The sequence below is a fragment of the Amblyraja radiata genome, chromosome 15 (genome assembly GCF_010909765.2).
Source record: "Amblyraja radiata isolate CabotCenter1 chromosome 15, sAmbRad1.1.pri, whole genome shotgun sequence".
Lineage (NCBI taxonomy): Eukaryota > Metazoa > Chordata > Chondrichthyes > Rajiformes > Rajidae > Amblyraja > Amblyraja radiata.
In genome coordinates this window covers 28639188-28653689 of record NC_045970.1, presented here as the reverse complement: position 1 = coordinate 28653689, position 14502 = coordinate 28639188, and the positions used below count along the sequence as shown (strand labels likewise).

General features: G+C 40.3%; 1 protein-coding gene across 2 annotated transcripts in view; it reads right to left on the bottom strand.

Annotated features, from left to right (window-relative positions):
- Nucleotides 1–14502, bottom strand: part of atrnl1 (attractin like 1) — a 720322-nt gene that overhangs the window by 536682 nt on the left and 169138 nt on the right. For both annotated transcript variants that reach the window (XM_033033944.1, XM_033033942.1), the window contains exons 13-15: nt 12012–12130; nt 5868–6000; nt 3253–3434 (exon numbers count right to left, since the gene is read on the bottom strand). In XM_033033944.1, coding sequence (XP_032889835.1) covers nt 3253–3434; nt 5868–6000; nt 12012–12130 — 434 coding nt within the window. The remainder of the gene's footprint in view (nt 1–3252; nt 3435–5867; nt 6001–12011; nt 12131–14502) is intronic.

Genomic DNA, 14502 nt, shown 5'->3' with positions numbered 1-14502 from the left:
ACTGAAAAGAAAGTCTTAAAATTTTAATCTTGGTAAATCCCTTCTCCTTTATATATGTTCTAAATCTTATTAAAAAAGAGTCTGCTGTTCCTTAGGTCAACCAAGTTTGAAGCTGCTGCAATATGTTTCAGAGATTGACCATATTCTGTTCACTTACCAAAACCATAAAGGAGCACATGCAAAAGACAGCCTTACTGAAAAGACATTTGAAAGCATGGAGTCTTCATATAACAGATGGGGAAAAAAGCAAGACAATCTGTGTTCTTGGCTGTGGGCATCATGTACAATGACGTCCAACAACGCTTTTTTTCTGAAACAACTCGGCCGACAAATAAATAAAGGCCATATACTTGACCTGACTTTAAAGAACAAGGAAGCTGAACAGCTTTCTCACAATGCAAAAGCAGTAAATAAAATTCTACTGCTTTCTTTATACATTGAGCTGTGACTTTGTTAACCCAGTGTAAGTTCTTTGACATATCACTTGGTGCAATGCCATGCAGGAATTATTAGCATCACCTCAACAAAGTTCTCTCACAAGCCTGAGCAATAATGTTAATAGTATCATTGACCACTAGGTTTGAAATCAAAATGTACATAAAAGCAGCAACACGGCTGATTAAACAGAAATACAAGGTACTTTATTTTCTGTAGAGAGTAGATCCTGTTCACTTGTTATGCTGGAGGTTATTATTAATTCAAAAAGGATTAATACTCAGTCATTTCATCATGCAAACTACCTCGAAATGCGAAACACCAAATGCGATGAGCTGTCATTGTCCCGATTGCCCTAGAAACAATGATATATTATGCCCACTGGACTGTTTCATGTCCAATTCCTATCTTTGTCATAAATTTTACAACGAGTGAAAATTCAGCTTTGCATATTCATATCAAAAATTGCTGAATTGTCAAAATTTACTGTCTTTAACACTTACTTGCAGGTTTGGATTCACATAAACAATCAATAACACAAAACGCACACCTGAATATGCCGATTTGCAGATGCAGAGTGAGAATTGGTTCTCGGTATTATTATCATGGATTATCGATATAATATTGCTCAACTTGTTTTTTCCAGCCACACGTTTGAAATCACAAATCTATCAATACTTTAATAAAACAAATTCTACATTTTCATATATTAAGCTATGCATTCTACACAGAGCTACTTCCAGTATGTGAGAACATGTATCAAGCTACAAAGCCAATATTCTACTCACATTAAAATGAATGAGTACCCTAAACCATTTGAGGTTGGGACAATATATAAAATGAATTACTGACTAGCTCTAACAATTGTGGAGAACTCACTATTTATGTCGCTGCCAAAAGTAATTGGGCTGGGAATAAATCAATCATACAAAGTTATAGATGGTGGGTTTAATTATTATTTTACTATGCGTACAAACCATTCCTACATTATGCAGAACATTTGTACAAACTACAGTGCATTCCATAATGTTCGGGACAAAGACCCATCATTTATTTATTTGCCTCTGACCTCCACAATTTGAGATTTGTTATAGAAAAAAAATCACATGTGGTTAAAGTGCACATTGTCAGATTTTAATAAAGGCCATTTTAATACATTTTGGTTTCACCATGTAGAAATTACAGCTGTGTTTATACATAGTCCCCCCATTTCAGGGCACCATAATGTTTGGAACACATGGCTTCACAGGTGTTTGTAATTGCTCAGGTATGTTTAAATGCCTCTTTAATGCAGGTATAAGAGAGCTCTCAGCACCTAGTCTTTGCTCCAGTCTTTCCATCACCTTTGGAAAGTTTTATTGCTGTTTATCAACATGACGACCAAATGTGTGCCAATGAAAGTCAAAGAAGTCATTATGAGACGGAGAAACAAGAATAAAACCATTAGAGACATCAGCCAAACCTTAGGCTTACCAAAATCAACTGTTTGGAGCATCATTAAGAAGAAAGGGAGCACTGGTGAGCTTACTAATCGCAAAGGGACTGGCAGGCCAAGGAAGACCTCCACAGCTGATGACAGAATTCTCTCTAAAATAAAGAAAAACCCCAAACACCTCTTCGACAGATCAAAAACACTCTTCAGGTGTGGATTTGTCAATGACCACTGTCTGCAGAACACTTCATGAACAGAAATACAGAGGTTACACTGCAAGATGAAAACCACTTGTTAGCCGCGAAAATAGAATGGCCAGGTTACCGTTTGCCAAGAAGTACTTAAAAGAGCAACCACAGTTTTGGAAAAAGGTCTTGTGGACAGATGAGACGAAGATTAATTTATATCAGAGTGATGCCAAGAGCAAAGTATGGAGGAGAAAAGGAACTGCCCAAGATCCAAAGCATACCACCTCATCTGTGAAACACGGTGGTGGGGGTGTTGTGGTCTTGGCATGTATGGCTGTGAAGGTACCGGTTCACTTATACTCATTGATAATACAACTGCTGATGGTAGTAGCACAATGCATTCTGAAGTGTATAGACACATCCTATCTGCTCAAATTCAAACTAATGTCTCAAAACTCATTGGCCGGCGGTTCACTCGACAGCAAGATAATGATCCCAAACATACTGCTAAAGCAACAAATAAGTTTTTCAAAGCTAAAAAATGGTAAATTCTTTTTTGAGTTGCCAAGTCAATCACCCGATCTGAACCCAATTGAGCATGCCTTTTATATGCTGAAGAGAAAACTGAAGGGGACTAGCCCCCAAAACAAGCATAAGCTAAAGATGGCTGCAATACAGGCCTGGCAGAGAAGACACCCAGCAACTGGTGATGTCCATTAATCGCAGACTTCAAGTATTTATTGTATGCAAAGGATATGCAACAAAATACTAAATATGACTACTTTCATTTACATGACATTGCTGTGTCCCAAACATTATGGTGCCCTGAAATGGGGGGGACAATGTATAAACATTGCTGTAATTTCTACATGGTGAATAAAAATGGCTTTTATTAAAATCTGACAATGTGCACTTTAACCACATGTGATTTTTTTCTATTACATATCTCAAATTGTTGAGTACAGAGGCAAATAAATAAATGATGGATCTTTGTCCCAGACATTATGGAGGGCACTGTATGTCCTAAAATGATCCAAATTGGCCTGTTGAAGACAGGTCCACAATTTACATTGCACTTTTATTATTACACGGAACAGCAATTCAATAATTCAGCTTCTCAGTGCATCGTAGTATAGATTCCCTGTACATAAAAAGAAATCACACACATTGTAAAAATAAATGGTCAGCTTTAATCACCTGAACAGTGTATTTGTGTAGCTCCTGTAGAACAAATTCAACTTCCTTCGACGTGGTAAGTGATGCAAGATTTCCATTAAGATTGTAACAATAAAGTTTGGCATTATCATAGTTTTCTCGGCTTGCATTAATCCGCAGACAGACGTCCCCAACATGACTCCAGCCTTCTCCACAGAGATGAGCTGGAATGTGAGAAACAAACTAATTTTCACATCTCAAAATACTACAGGAGGAAACTTAGAATTTACAGATTCCAAATCACCTGCATTGCCATGCAATCTCTCATAACAACCACCATTCACAATTATCCTAGACCTAGGCAACATGTGAAGCCTAAATTTATTTTCTAGCCATTAGCATTGGACCAGGTGATTTCCCAAGGACATCAGAGAAAGGATACAACCACAATCAGCAGCAGAGACCATCACTGGATAATTTAAAGTGAAAATTGATAGGTTCTTGATTAGTAAGTGTGTCAAAAGTTATGGGGAGAAGGCAGTAGAATGGGGTTGAGAAGGATTAATAGATCAGCCATGATCGAATGGTGGAGCAGACTCGATTTTGAAGATTGAGGGGGGATCTTATAGAAACTTCCAAAATTCTTAAGGGGTTGTACAGGCTAGATGCAGGAAGATTGTTCCCAATGTTGGGGAAGTCCAGAACAAGGGGTCACAGTTTAAGGATAAGGGGGAAATCTTTTAGGACCGAGATGAGAAAAACATTTTTCACACAGAGAGTGGTGAATCTCTGGAATTCTCTGCCACAGAAGGTAGTTGAGGCCAGTTCATTGGCTATATTTAAGAGGGAGTTAGATGTGGCCCTTGTGGCTAAAGGGATCAGGGGGTATGGAGAGAAGGCAGGTACAGGATACTGAGTTGGATGATCAGCCATGATCATATTGAATGGCGGTGCAGACTCGAAGGGCCGAATGGCCTGCTCCTGCACCTATTTTCTATGTTTCTATGGGCCAAATGACTGAATTTTAAAATTCTTGACATTTTATAACATTACCAAAAATCCAGTATTGATGGAGGCAGTGAGAACAAACTAGGAAGAGGAAGGCATGGACGGAGGTGGCTGGGAGATGGTAATGAAATGGACTATGATGTGAATCGATGATGAGTGCTGAACATACCAAATTATGAAATTAAGCATCATAAATTGGCAGAGCAGGGATTCAATAACATCAACAGCTAAACAGCAAAGACCACTAAAAGAATTTGTGGAAACAGGAAATAAATAGGAGTCATCTATTACAATGATTTGGATGAGAACATACACGGCAAGATTAGCAAGTTTGCAGATAGTGGGTGGTTTTGCAGATAGTAAAGATGGTTGTGAAAAATTGTAGCAGGATCTTGATCAATTGGCCAGGTGGGTTGAGGAATGATTGATGGATGATTAATGGAAGATGGAATGATTAATACAGAGAAATGTGAGGTGGTGCATTTTGGGAAGTCTAACGTGGGCAGGACCTACACAGTGAACGGTAGAGCAGAGGGATCTAGGAATGCAGGTGCATGGTTCCTTGAAGGTGGAGTTACAGGTAGATCAGGTGGTCAGAAAAGCCTTTGGCCTTTATCAGTCAGTGTAGAAGTTGGGAGGTCACGTTGCAGTTGTATAAGACGTTGGTGAGGCTATATTTAGAGTATTGTGTTCAGTTCTGGGCACCGTACTATAGGAAATATGTTGTCAAGAAGCTGGAAATGGTACAGAGAAGATTTATAAGGATGTTGCCAGGATTAGAGAGTCTGAACTATCGGGAAAGGTTGAGTAGGTTGGAGTGCAGTAGGATGAGGGGTGATCTTACAGAGGTGTATAAAATCATTGGAGGAATAGATCGGATAGACACACAGAGTCTCTTGTCCAATGTAGGTGAATCGAGGACCAGACGACATACGTTTAATGTGATGGGGAAAAGATTTAAAAGGAATCTGAGGAGTAACTTTTTCAGATAAGGGTGGGGGTGTATGGAACACGCTGCCGGAGGAGGTAGTTGAGGCAGGTACTATGCAACGTTTAAGAAACAGTTAGACAGGTACATGGACAAGACGGATTTGGAGAAATATGGACCAAACACAGGCAAGTGGGACAAGTGTAGCTGGGACATGTTGGTCGGTGTGGGCAAGTTGGCCCAAAGGGCCTGTTTCCACACTGTATCGCTCTATGACTAGGATCTAAAGAACGAAATGAAAGGAAGTGGGAGAAGGAAGAAAAGGAAGAGTTACGAGGAGACAGCAGCAATGAAAGTGGAAATATATTATCAAAAAAAGACCAGGAAGACAAGAAGAGTTAGAAAATAAAGTTTAAATTGTCAATAAGATCCAACACCAGACTCAAGTCATATGAACAGTTTCATGTTAACTGCTCCTCTGTTCTCTCATTTAATAATACTGCAAGGTGACTTTTCCTCACAGAAGCAAATGGCAGGGATAATAAAACCACGTCTTATTTATGGAATTGTAATGACCATATTAAACATCTATCAAAATAATTATTAGAACCAGTTCAGCAACATGTATCAAAACCACTGTGCATCAAAAAATCCTAGACAGGAGACAGTCCTATAAAATTAAGTAATTTTTGTTTATGCTTCAGTTTGCTCTGATTATTACCTGGCAAAGCTCGACATTCGTGGTTCTGCAGATCCCACTGACAATTCAGCTTTGAAGAGCAGGTCTTGCAGTTTGTAAATTTGCTACAAACATGTTCATTTCGTACACGGCATTTGGTATAATTTGTAACAGCCTATGGAAAGAAATGTTTGAAGATGTTATTGAAAATCTCAACTCAACCACCATAAAAGATTACATACCGCTTACATATATTAATAGCCTATTAATACAAAACACCGCTTACTAGGAAATACATTTGACTGGCATTTATTGATGCACTTTGCTTTCAGCAGCTTCAAACATCAACGGGTAAGAAAAATAAAATAAAATGAGTAGTTAGGAATCTTAAAGTCCTTAATTTTAAGTGCTGTAATTGGAATGCAGCCAGATAAAAACATAAAAATCAGTGTCTTAAATACCATGATGGAAATGTACATTGATTTCCAGTTTTGTTCAAATGGAGTGAAAGAAACAGCTTGGAAAAGGGCTTGTCATGCCATCAGATCCACACCCACCATTGTTCACACTAGTTCTACGTTATCTCTTCAATTTCATATCCACTCCCCGCACACTAGAGTCAATTTACGGAGGCCAATTAACCTACAAACCTGCTCGTCTTTAAGATACGAGAGAAAACTATAGCATTTGGAGGAACATTCACACGGTCATAGGATGAACGTGCAATTTTCATACAGACAGCACTGAGGTCAAGATCAAACCCAGGTCTCCGACACCGTGAAGCAGCAGTTCTGCCAGCTGCACCACTGTGCCACCCAATACATGCAAGAGAAAGATGGAGGTTGTTGGAGGTAAAGGAATAGAATACTGCGTAAGAGTCTGAACCGGCCAATGACAGAATAATATAACACCGGCACAAACTATCATGAAATATCAGATAGAAACAAGGAACAGCAGATACTGGTTTATTTGTAAAATAGACACAAAATGCTGGAGTAACACAGTGGCCACTTGGTGTCTATCTTTATCATCAAATTGTTTGCTTTTTGTCAGCAAACTTCACCCATTAAAGACAAAGATAGAAAAATAGGGAGAAGTTGCTGTATGGAGAATAAAAGTTAAATGAAGCAATTGCTTGAACAATAAAGATAAATACATGTATTTTCAATATGATTCAACTTAGCTCCAGATAAACTCAGCTTGCCTTATTAATCTTGGCATTATTATAATCGGCAAAATATTTTCTCTTAAAATCATTTGTAAGATATGGGCATCATTATCAAGGCCCCACACTAATTGTCCTTGGACATTAATGAACTTGTTCTTGAAGTGCAACAGTCACTCCAATGAGGATTAGTACCAATGCCCGTGGGCAAAGATCCCGGATTTAGACCCAGTAATAATAAGGGCATGACAATATACTTCCATGACAACAAACTTCCAAGACAAAGTTATCATAACATGGAAGAAACTTCGGAAAGGAATTCCATTTCGGGCCGTGCTACCTGCAGTGGCTGCCTCGCCAACAGTCCGTCTGTCTTTTCTTCTTTTGGTTATTTTTAGTATGTGTTAAAAAGTATGTTCTAATTTTCCTTGGTTTGTTTTGTGTGGGGGGAAGGGGGTTGGGGGAAACTTTTTTCAATCTCTTACCTCAACGGAGATACGATTTTTTTCCATATCGTATCTCCGTCCCCACTGCGGTCTAACATCGTGGAGTTAGCGGCCTTTCCTGGAGATTGACCAGGCGCACCAAGCTGTGGGAGTCTGCGGGAATTTAACATCGCGGAGCTTGCAATCACTTTGCCGGGGATTGAAGCTCCAACCGCGGGGCTGTGGTCTTTAACATCGTGAAGCCCGCGGTCTCTGGCAACAAGATGCCGACTCGGGAACTCCATGCCGCGAGTTCCAACTGCCCCAATACGGGAGTTTCGATCACCCCGACGGGGGCTTCGATCGTCGGCTGTGGGGCTTTGATCGCACTGACTGTGGATGGTCTGACTGCCCCGACCGCGGGAGAACAAGAGGAAGAAGATTGAACTTCATTGCCTTCCATCACAGTGAGGAATGTGGAATCCATTGTGATGGATGGTATGTTAACTTTTATGTGGTTGTGTGTCTTCTTGCTTTTCGCTTAGTGTGTCTGTATGGTAACTCAAATCTCACTTTACCTTAATTGGTACATGTGACAATAAACTGACCTTGAAACCACTCTGAGGTAGACAGTTCAAAGAAAGGATTTCAAAGAAAACCTTGGCAATATGTTTCATAAAAGGAAATGGATGTCTGGATTAGAAAACGGGATGCCAATCAAGCCAACTGCTTTATCATGAATTGCAGCAAGCTTCCTAGATGTTGTCACGGTCATGATCATCCAGAATAGTGGAGAGCCTTCCACCATAGGCCACCAGGCGATCTATGTGAGGATTTTGTTTGTGTATTTTAACTCTGCATTCAACACCTTTGTGTCAGAGCTATTACACTCCAAACTCTCTCAGCTGACTGTGCCTGAACCCCACTGTCAGTGGATCACCAACTTCATGACGGACAGGAAGCAGCATGTGTGGCTGGGAAAGTACATCTCGGACCCTCTGACCCTCAGCATAGGAGCACCGCAAGGCTGCGTACTCTCCCCTCTCCTCGACTCTCTCTACACCAATAACTGCACCTCCACAGACTCCTCTGTCAAGATTCTCAAGATTGTGGGCAGCACAACCCTGATTGGGCTGATTCAGGATGGGGAGGAATCTGCCTACAGACAGGAAGTTACACAGCTGTCATCCTGGTTCCATCGCAAAAACCTGGAGCTCAATGCTCTTAAGACAGTGGAATTTATTGTCGACTGAAGGATTTAGACCCAGTAATAATAAGGGCATGACAATATACTTCCAAGACAACAAACTTCCAAGACAAAGTTATCGCAACATGGAAGAAACTTTGCAAAGGAATTCACCCCCCCCCCCCCCCACTCATCATCAAGACTACAGTCACAACTAAGTTCCTCGGAACCATCATTTCCAGGGATCTTAAATGGGAGGCCACCATCGGCTCCACAGTCAAAAAGGCCCAACAGAGGATGCACTTTCTGCAGTAGCTGAGGAAACACAACCTGCCACAGGCAATGATGGTCCAGTTTTATACTATCATCATAGAGTCTGTCCTCACCTTCTCCATCATGGTCTGGTTTGGCTCAGCCACCAAGCATGACATCCGGAGGCTGCAGCGCATCGTTCGATCAGCCGAGAAAGTTGTTAGCTGCAACCTTCCCCCCATTGACAAACTGTACACTGCAAGGGCCAGGAAACGAGCGGGTAAGATCATCTCTGACCCCTCTCATCCTGGCCACAAACTCTTTGAAATACTTCCCTTCCAGAGGCAACTCCGGACTATCAAAGCTGCCAGACATAAAAACAGCTTTTTCTTGAGCAGTAGCTCTACTCAATAACCCAAAATCTGTAACCTCTGGTATTCTATTTTCACATATCTAAATATAATGTTTTACTTTTAATTGTCTGTTTTATATCATGTTTTTATCCTTTTGCGAGCAAATCACCAATGCAAATTCCTTGTATACATACTTGGCCAATAAAATGTTTATTCGTTTTTAAAATTAATTCATAATAATATAATGACGTGTGTGTGTGTCTGTCAGTGTGTGGGGGGGAGGGGGGAGGGGGAGAGGGTTTGCTCACAGTTGAGCTCGAACTGCTCTTTCTGCATAGCTGATCTAAGTTTCTGATCAGTGATGCAACGGTAAACCCAAGCACCTTAACTGAAGAATAGTAATCATGTTGCAATAAAGTGTTAAACTCTTCCATTAATCCTCTGGATTCATGTGACATGAATGTTACTTGCCATTCACTGCCCCTATCTGAATGTTGCCTTGTGTTGCTGCTTATCTGAAGAGTTGTAAATGGAATTGAAAACTGCTATCCGCTGGAGACACAGTCCTTAATATAAAGATAATATAGGTTGAAAAATATAGGTTCTATGGTACTGTTTTGTAGTGCAGATGTATACAAATTAATTTATTCAAACTAAGATCTTACCAAGATCTAACATTAAGACTATTACTAATGTGCAACTAATTAACCTGCCAGTGCAACTCTTGGTACTTCTGCAATTTTATTCGATTTAAGGAAATCTCAGGGTATCGACAGCTCTGTAAACCTGATGAGAACCAGGAGTGTTTATGCTTAAAAAGACAATTTCACCTGCTCAGAGGAGAATGATTGGGAGCAGTTTCTGTGGTCTAGATTGTCTGTGTACTGGCAACAATCAAGTCCTAAAGAAGTTTGATTAGAATTTCAATCTGTAGTTGTTTCCACATCATACAAGCTGCATTCACTCTGAATTTGACACTTGCATCTGCAACAGGTAGATGGGCAAGAACCCAGGGGAAACCCACGCGGTCACAGGTAGAACGTGCATACTCCACACAGAAAGCACTCAAGGTCAGCAATAAACCCAGGTCTCTGGTAGTTTGAGACAGCAGCTCCACAGCTGTGCCACTGTGCTTTGATAGCCACAAGTCCAACTGCTAAAATGACTTTAAACATCTGTCAGTATATTTTTGACATTTAAAATCTATTGAAAATGTAGAAGGAAAACTAGAAAATTAGAAAACATAAAATTTAGTGAACATAAACCATATCCACATCAATCATCGATTACCCGTTCACACTAGTTCTATGTCATCCTACTTTCTTATTCACTCCATACACACTCAGAGCAATTTACAGAGGCCACACAGGCAACACCCGAGGTCAGGATTGAACCTGGGTCTCTGACATTGTGAGGCAGCAGCTCTATCAGCCACACCAATGTGCCACGGAGAATGTCCAGTGTTAGAAAAATGACAGGAAGCTGCCATTCTGGTGAGGAGTTCAACTTCAGAGTACAGTTGAAATGACAATAATAAGGTTGTCTAATTAAGTGGAGGACTTCCACATTCTCACCACACCATCTCAGATTGTCATCCCACCTCCCTCCCCACTCATCCCCTGCCTGTTGTATTAGAACAATACAGCACAGGAATGGGCACTTCGGCCCACAATGTTCGTGCCCAACATGTTGCCAAATTAAAATGATCTCATTCGCTTGCACAAGATCCATATCCCTCCATTCCCTGTACATTAATGTATGGATCCAAATGCCTCTTAAACGACACTATCGTATCTGCCTCCACCACCTCCCTTAGCCGTGCATTTCAGGCCCCCATGACTGTGTAAACGATTTGGCCTGCACATCTCTATTAAACTTTCCCCCTCTCGCTTTATAGCTATGCCCTATTGATTGACATTAATAAGGCCAACATTGCCACTTCCAACAACTGCGCTTAACATGACCAATAAAATGACATTTCACAAATCTCTTCTTTTGAACCAATATCAATAGTAAGTAGAATGACCTTCCATTGCACTGAACTCAAAGCCAAGTCCAGTATGAAAGCACTGATGATCAACACTCTCTCCAACTCTTGTCCCCAAGTTGAGAATCTGGAAAATGACTACTGTACATTTTGAAATTAATAACAAACTCCTAGTAAAATAATTAATTTTCATTAATAGTAAAATATATTTGACAAGCGCTGCTAAATGAAGTAATTAACGTAAGCAAATGATGCGCACAATATATATTTTTAAAATGAGTTTCTAAAAACACACTAATTCATTTATCATTGGGAAGGGATCCCAAATGTTAGTTAATACCTGTACCACGCTGTTGAGCACGTCAGGTTTCCAAGATGCAACCACACATGCATCTGGTTGACCATCTGCTAATAGTAAATTGATTTAAAGTTCAAGAAACACATCTAGTGATTGTTTAAACTCACAGGAAACAAAGAATCCTAAATCATACAAGACATCACGTCCCAGAGCAATCGGCTAGATTTTAAGCAGCACTGCTGAATTCCTGACACGTGCCATGCTCCTGGACAAAGACCTGATAGCATGGCTGCAAGATGAGATTATCTGTCAGAGGTATGTTACACATTTTACTCAAGGATACCCAGGCTATACAAGAACAATCACAATCATATGAAGTTATAAATAATTTGCATTCACTGGAATGGATGTAAATTAACTAATGATAGACAATTATTTTAAAAAATCAATAATGCTGCTTCAAAAACTCATGTGAACACAATATTTATTGATAGATGATTTAACTTTTACTTCAACCTACCACAGTGCAATTGCTGCCAGCAGAAATACACTTCTTGTCCTCACACCACTGACAATCATTTGTATTTGCAGTACAGCTAGCACAGTCTGTATATTTGAAACATCCTTCATCTGTAGCCACTGCAATATAAACAAGGAACATTTATAATTTTAAGAAGGGACTACAAAACAAAAAGACATTACACCAGATATTGATCAATGTAAATGGAATGCTTTTGACAACTTATATTTTCAGTTGCAATGGAAATTTTATACAAAATAAGGACCGGTAACTAATATTTCTGGAATCCCCAATGTCACCAGTAGGATTTTCAATGACTTTATCCAGTGTCACTTCCATTTATTTAATGATATTATTTCAGCATTGTGATCCTGATCCTAGTCTGAGAGGGATCATAAACATGAATAACAGATTTCATGTGACAGAAATTAGAACAGAAAATACAATTACACTGGTACCTCATTCAGGGCTCAGCATACAGTGCTGACAATGAGGACATTTATGCAATCAGTGCAAAGATTTGTAATTACATTTTGGGAGATCAGTCACTAACAGCACAGGCTATGCCAGGAAGCTGGGTATCAGGAACTTGATGCAAATCCAGCAATTAATTTTCCCATGATCAAAAAAAATAAACAGTTCGAAAAACTCAGCAGGTCAAACACCATCTGCGATGGGTAAAAGGATGGTCGGTGTTTCGGGCCAAGACCGTACATCAGGAAGGAAAATATCCAATATATAGCAGACAGAGGGAGGGCTGAGACAGGAGCTGGTACATGAACGGGATACGGTGGAGGGTATGGTGAGCAGATGGATAGGTGATTTACCTTTTACTTCAACCGACCACAGTGCAGTTGCAATGTGATGTTTGCAGGGGGGGTGTTGAGCGCCAACAGAAGGCAGGGGTATGAGCTAGGTTCCCTGCAGAGCAGTACGCAGCCAAAGGCGGCATGATTTTGATTTAAAGTACAAATGGGAAGTTATGTTCCTGTGAGAGTGCTGAGAGTGTAAGACAAGAGCTCAATATACAAGAAACACTGCAACAGACACTATTTGCATGTGTAAGTTTAATTCCAGTACTGCTCAGTGACGATTACTTTAAGATGTATATACAGGTACACAACCTTTTATCCGAAAGCCTTGGGACCAGGCACTTCTCGGATTTCGGAATTTTTCGGATTTCGGAATGGAAGATTTTTAGCGTAGATTAGGTAGGTAGCGCGGGCGGCTTGAAAAGTCTGGAGCGGCTGCCTCCTCCCCGGAGACCGGGGAATCATTGTAAATCATTGCTTAAATGTTAGTTAGTTAGTTTGGAGGGATTTTATGTGGTGGGGGGGGTGAAGGGGGAAACTTTAATTCTTAGCCCCTACCTGGTCGGAGAGGCGGGGAGCGGGCAATGCCTTACCGGGTCGCCGTGCAGTAAGCTCCGGAGCGCTGTGGCCGCCGACTCCCAACATCGCGGAGCTGGGGCTGCGGGCGTCCGGCCGCGGGCGGCGCCGGTTGGAGCTCCGACCCCGGCGAACTCTACCCCTGGCTGCGGGCGTCCGGCCGCGGGCGGCGCTGGATTTGGAGCGCCGCGCAGCCAGGGGTAGCCAGCCAGGCTTGTAAAAAAAGTTTGTTTTTGATTTAGCACTGGTTATAACTAGTTCTTAAAATTATTGACTTTTAAGACCTACTGACATTATTAGCTTGGTTTGGTTTGAATTGACCCAAGGAAGCATCCAGCAGAAGACTCAGATTTAGCTTCTGATATGACTCTCAAATACTGACTATTGCTTATGACGTGTTAAGGACTCTGTAGGAGCAAAATAAATTTCAAAAATGATATTTCCTGACACTCTCAGGCAGCTTGAACAATAAAAAGTTAATCAAAATTATGGGCATTTCATTTGATGGTGGCATTGGTGACCCAATATATATTTTGATTTCAACTTGTGTACCTTCAACTTGCTTGCATTCATATTTCAATAAATACCACATCGCAGAAGGAAGCAGCAATCAGCAACATTTATTTGTATGTGTGAAATAATAAATTAAATTCCAATTTGTATTTTCTCTAAAACGGTCTTTGTATTAACATGATTCAGAACATCCACCCTTTGTTTCTTGAAGAGATAGCAAATCAAATTTTAAACATTCATGCAGGTTTCCTCAAACCAATAGACCACTCTCCTGCAGGATGCCATGTACAACTTGTGATGGACAGCAACCAAACCACAAGCTATAGTTCTATTTAAACCATAAAATAATGCACAAAAGAACCCTTGTGGCCTTGTCCATCTTTCTGACATATCTTTACATCCAAAATTGTTCTAAGGAAAAAACAATCTGTTTTTCAGACAATGGAATTCTTGAATTTATGTTTGTTTATGTTGAGACTTTATTTGTTTAAATACTTCTGTAATTTGATATTAATTGTATATAATGAATCAAAATCTAACGGATAACTAACCTCCTCCATGATTTTGTATCACTGGTTCAGAACAATGAT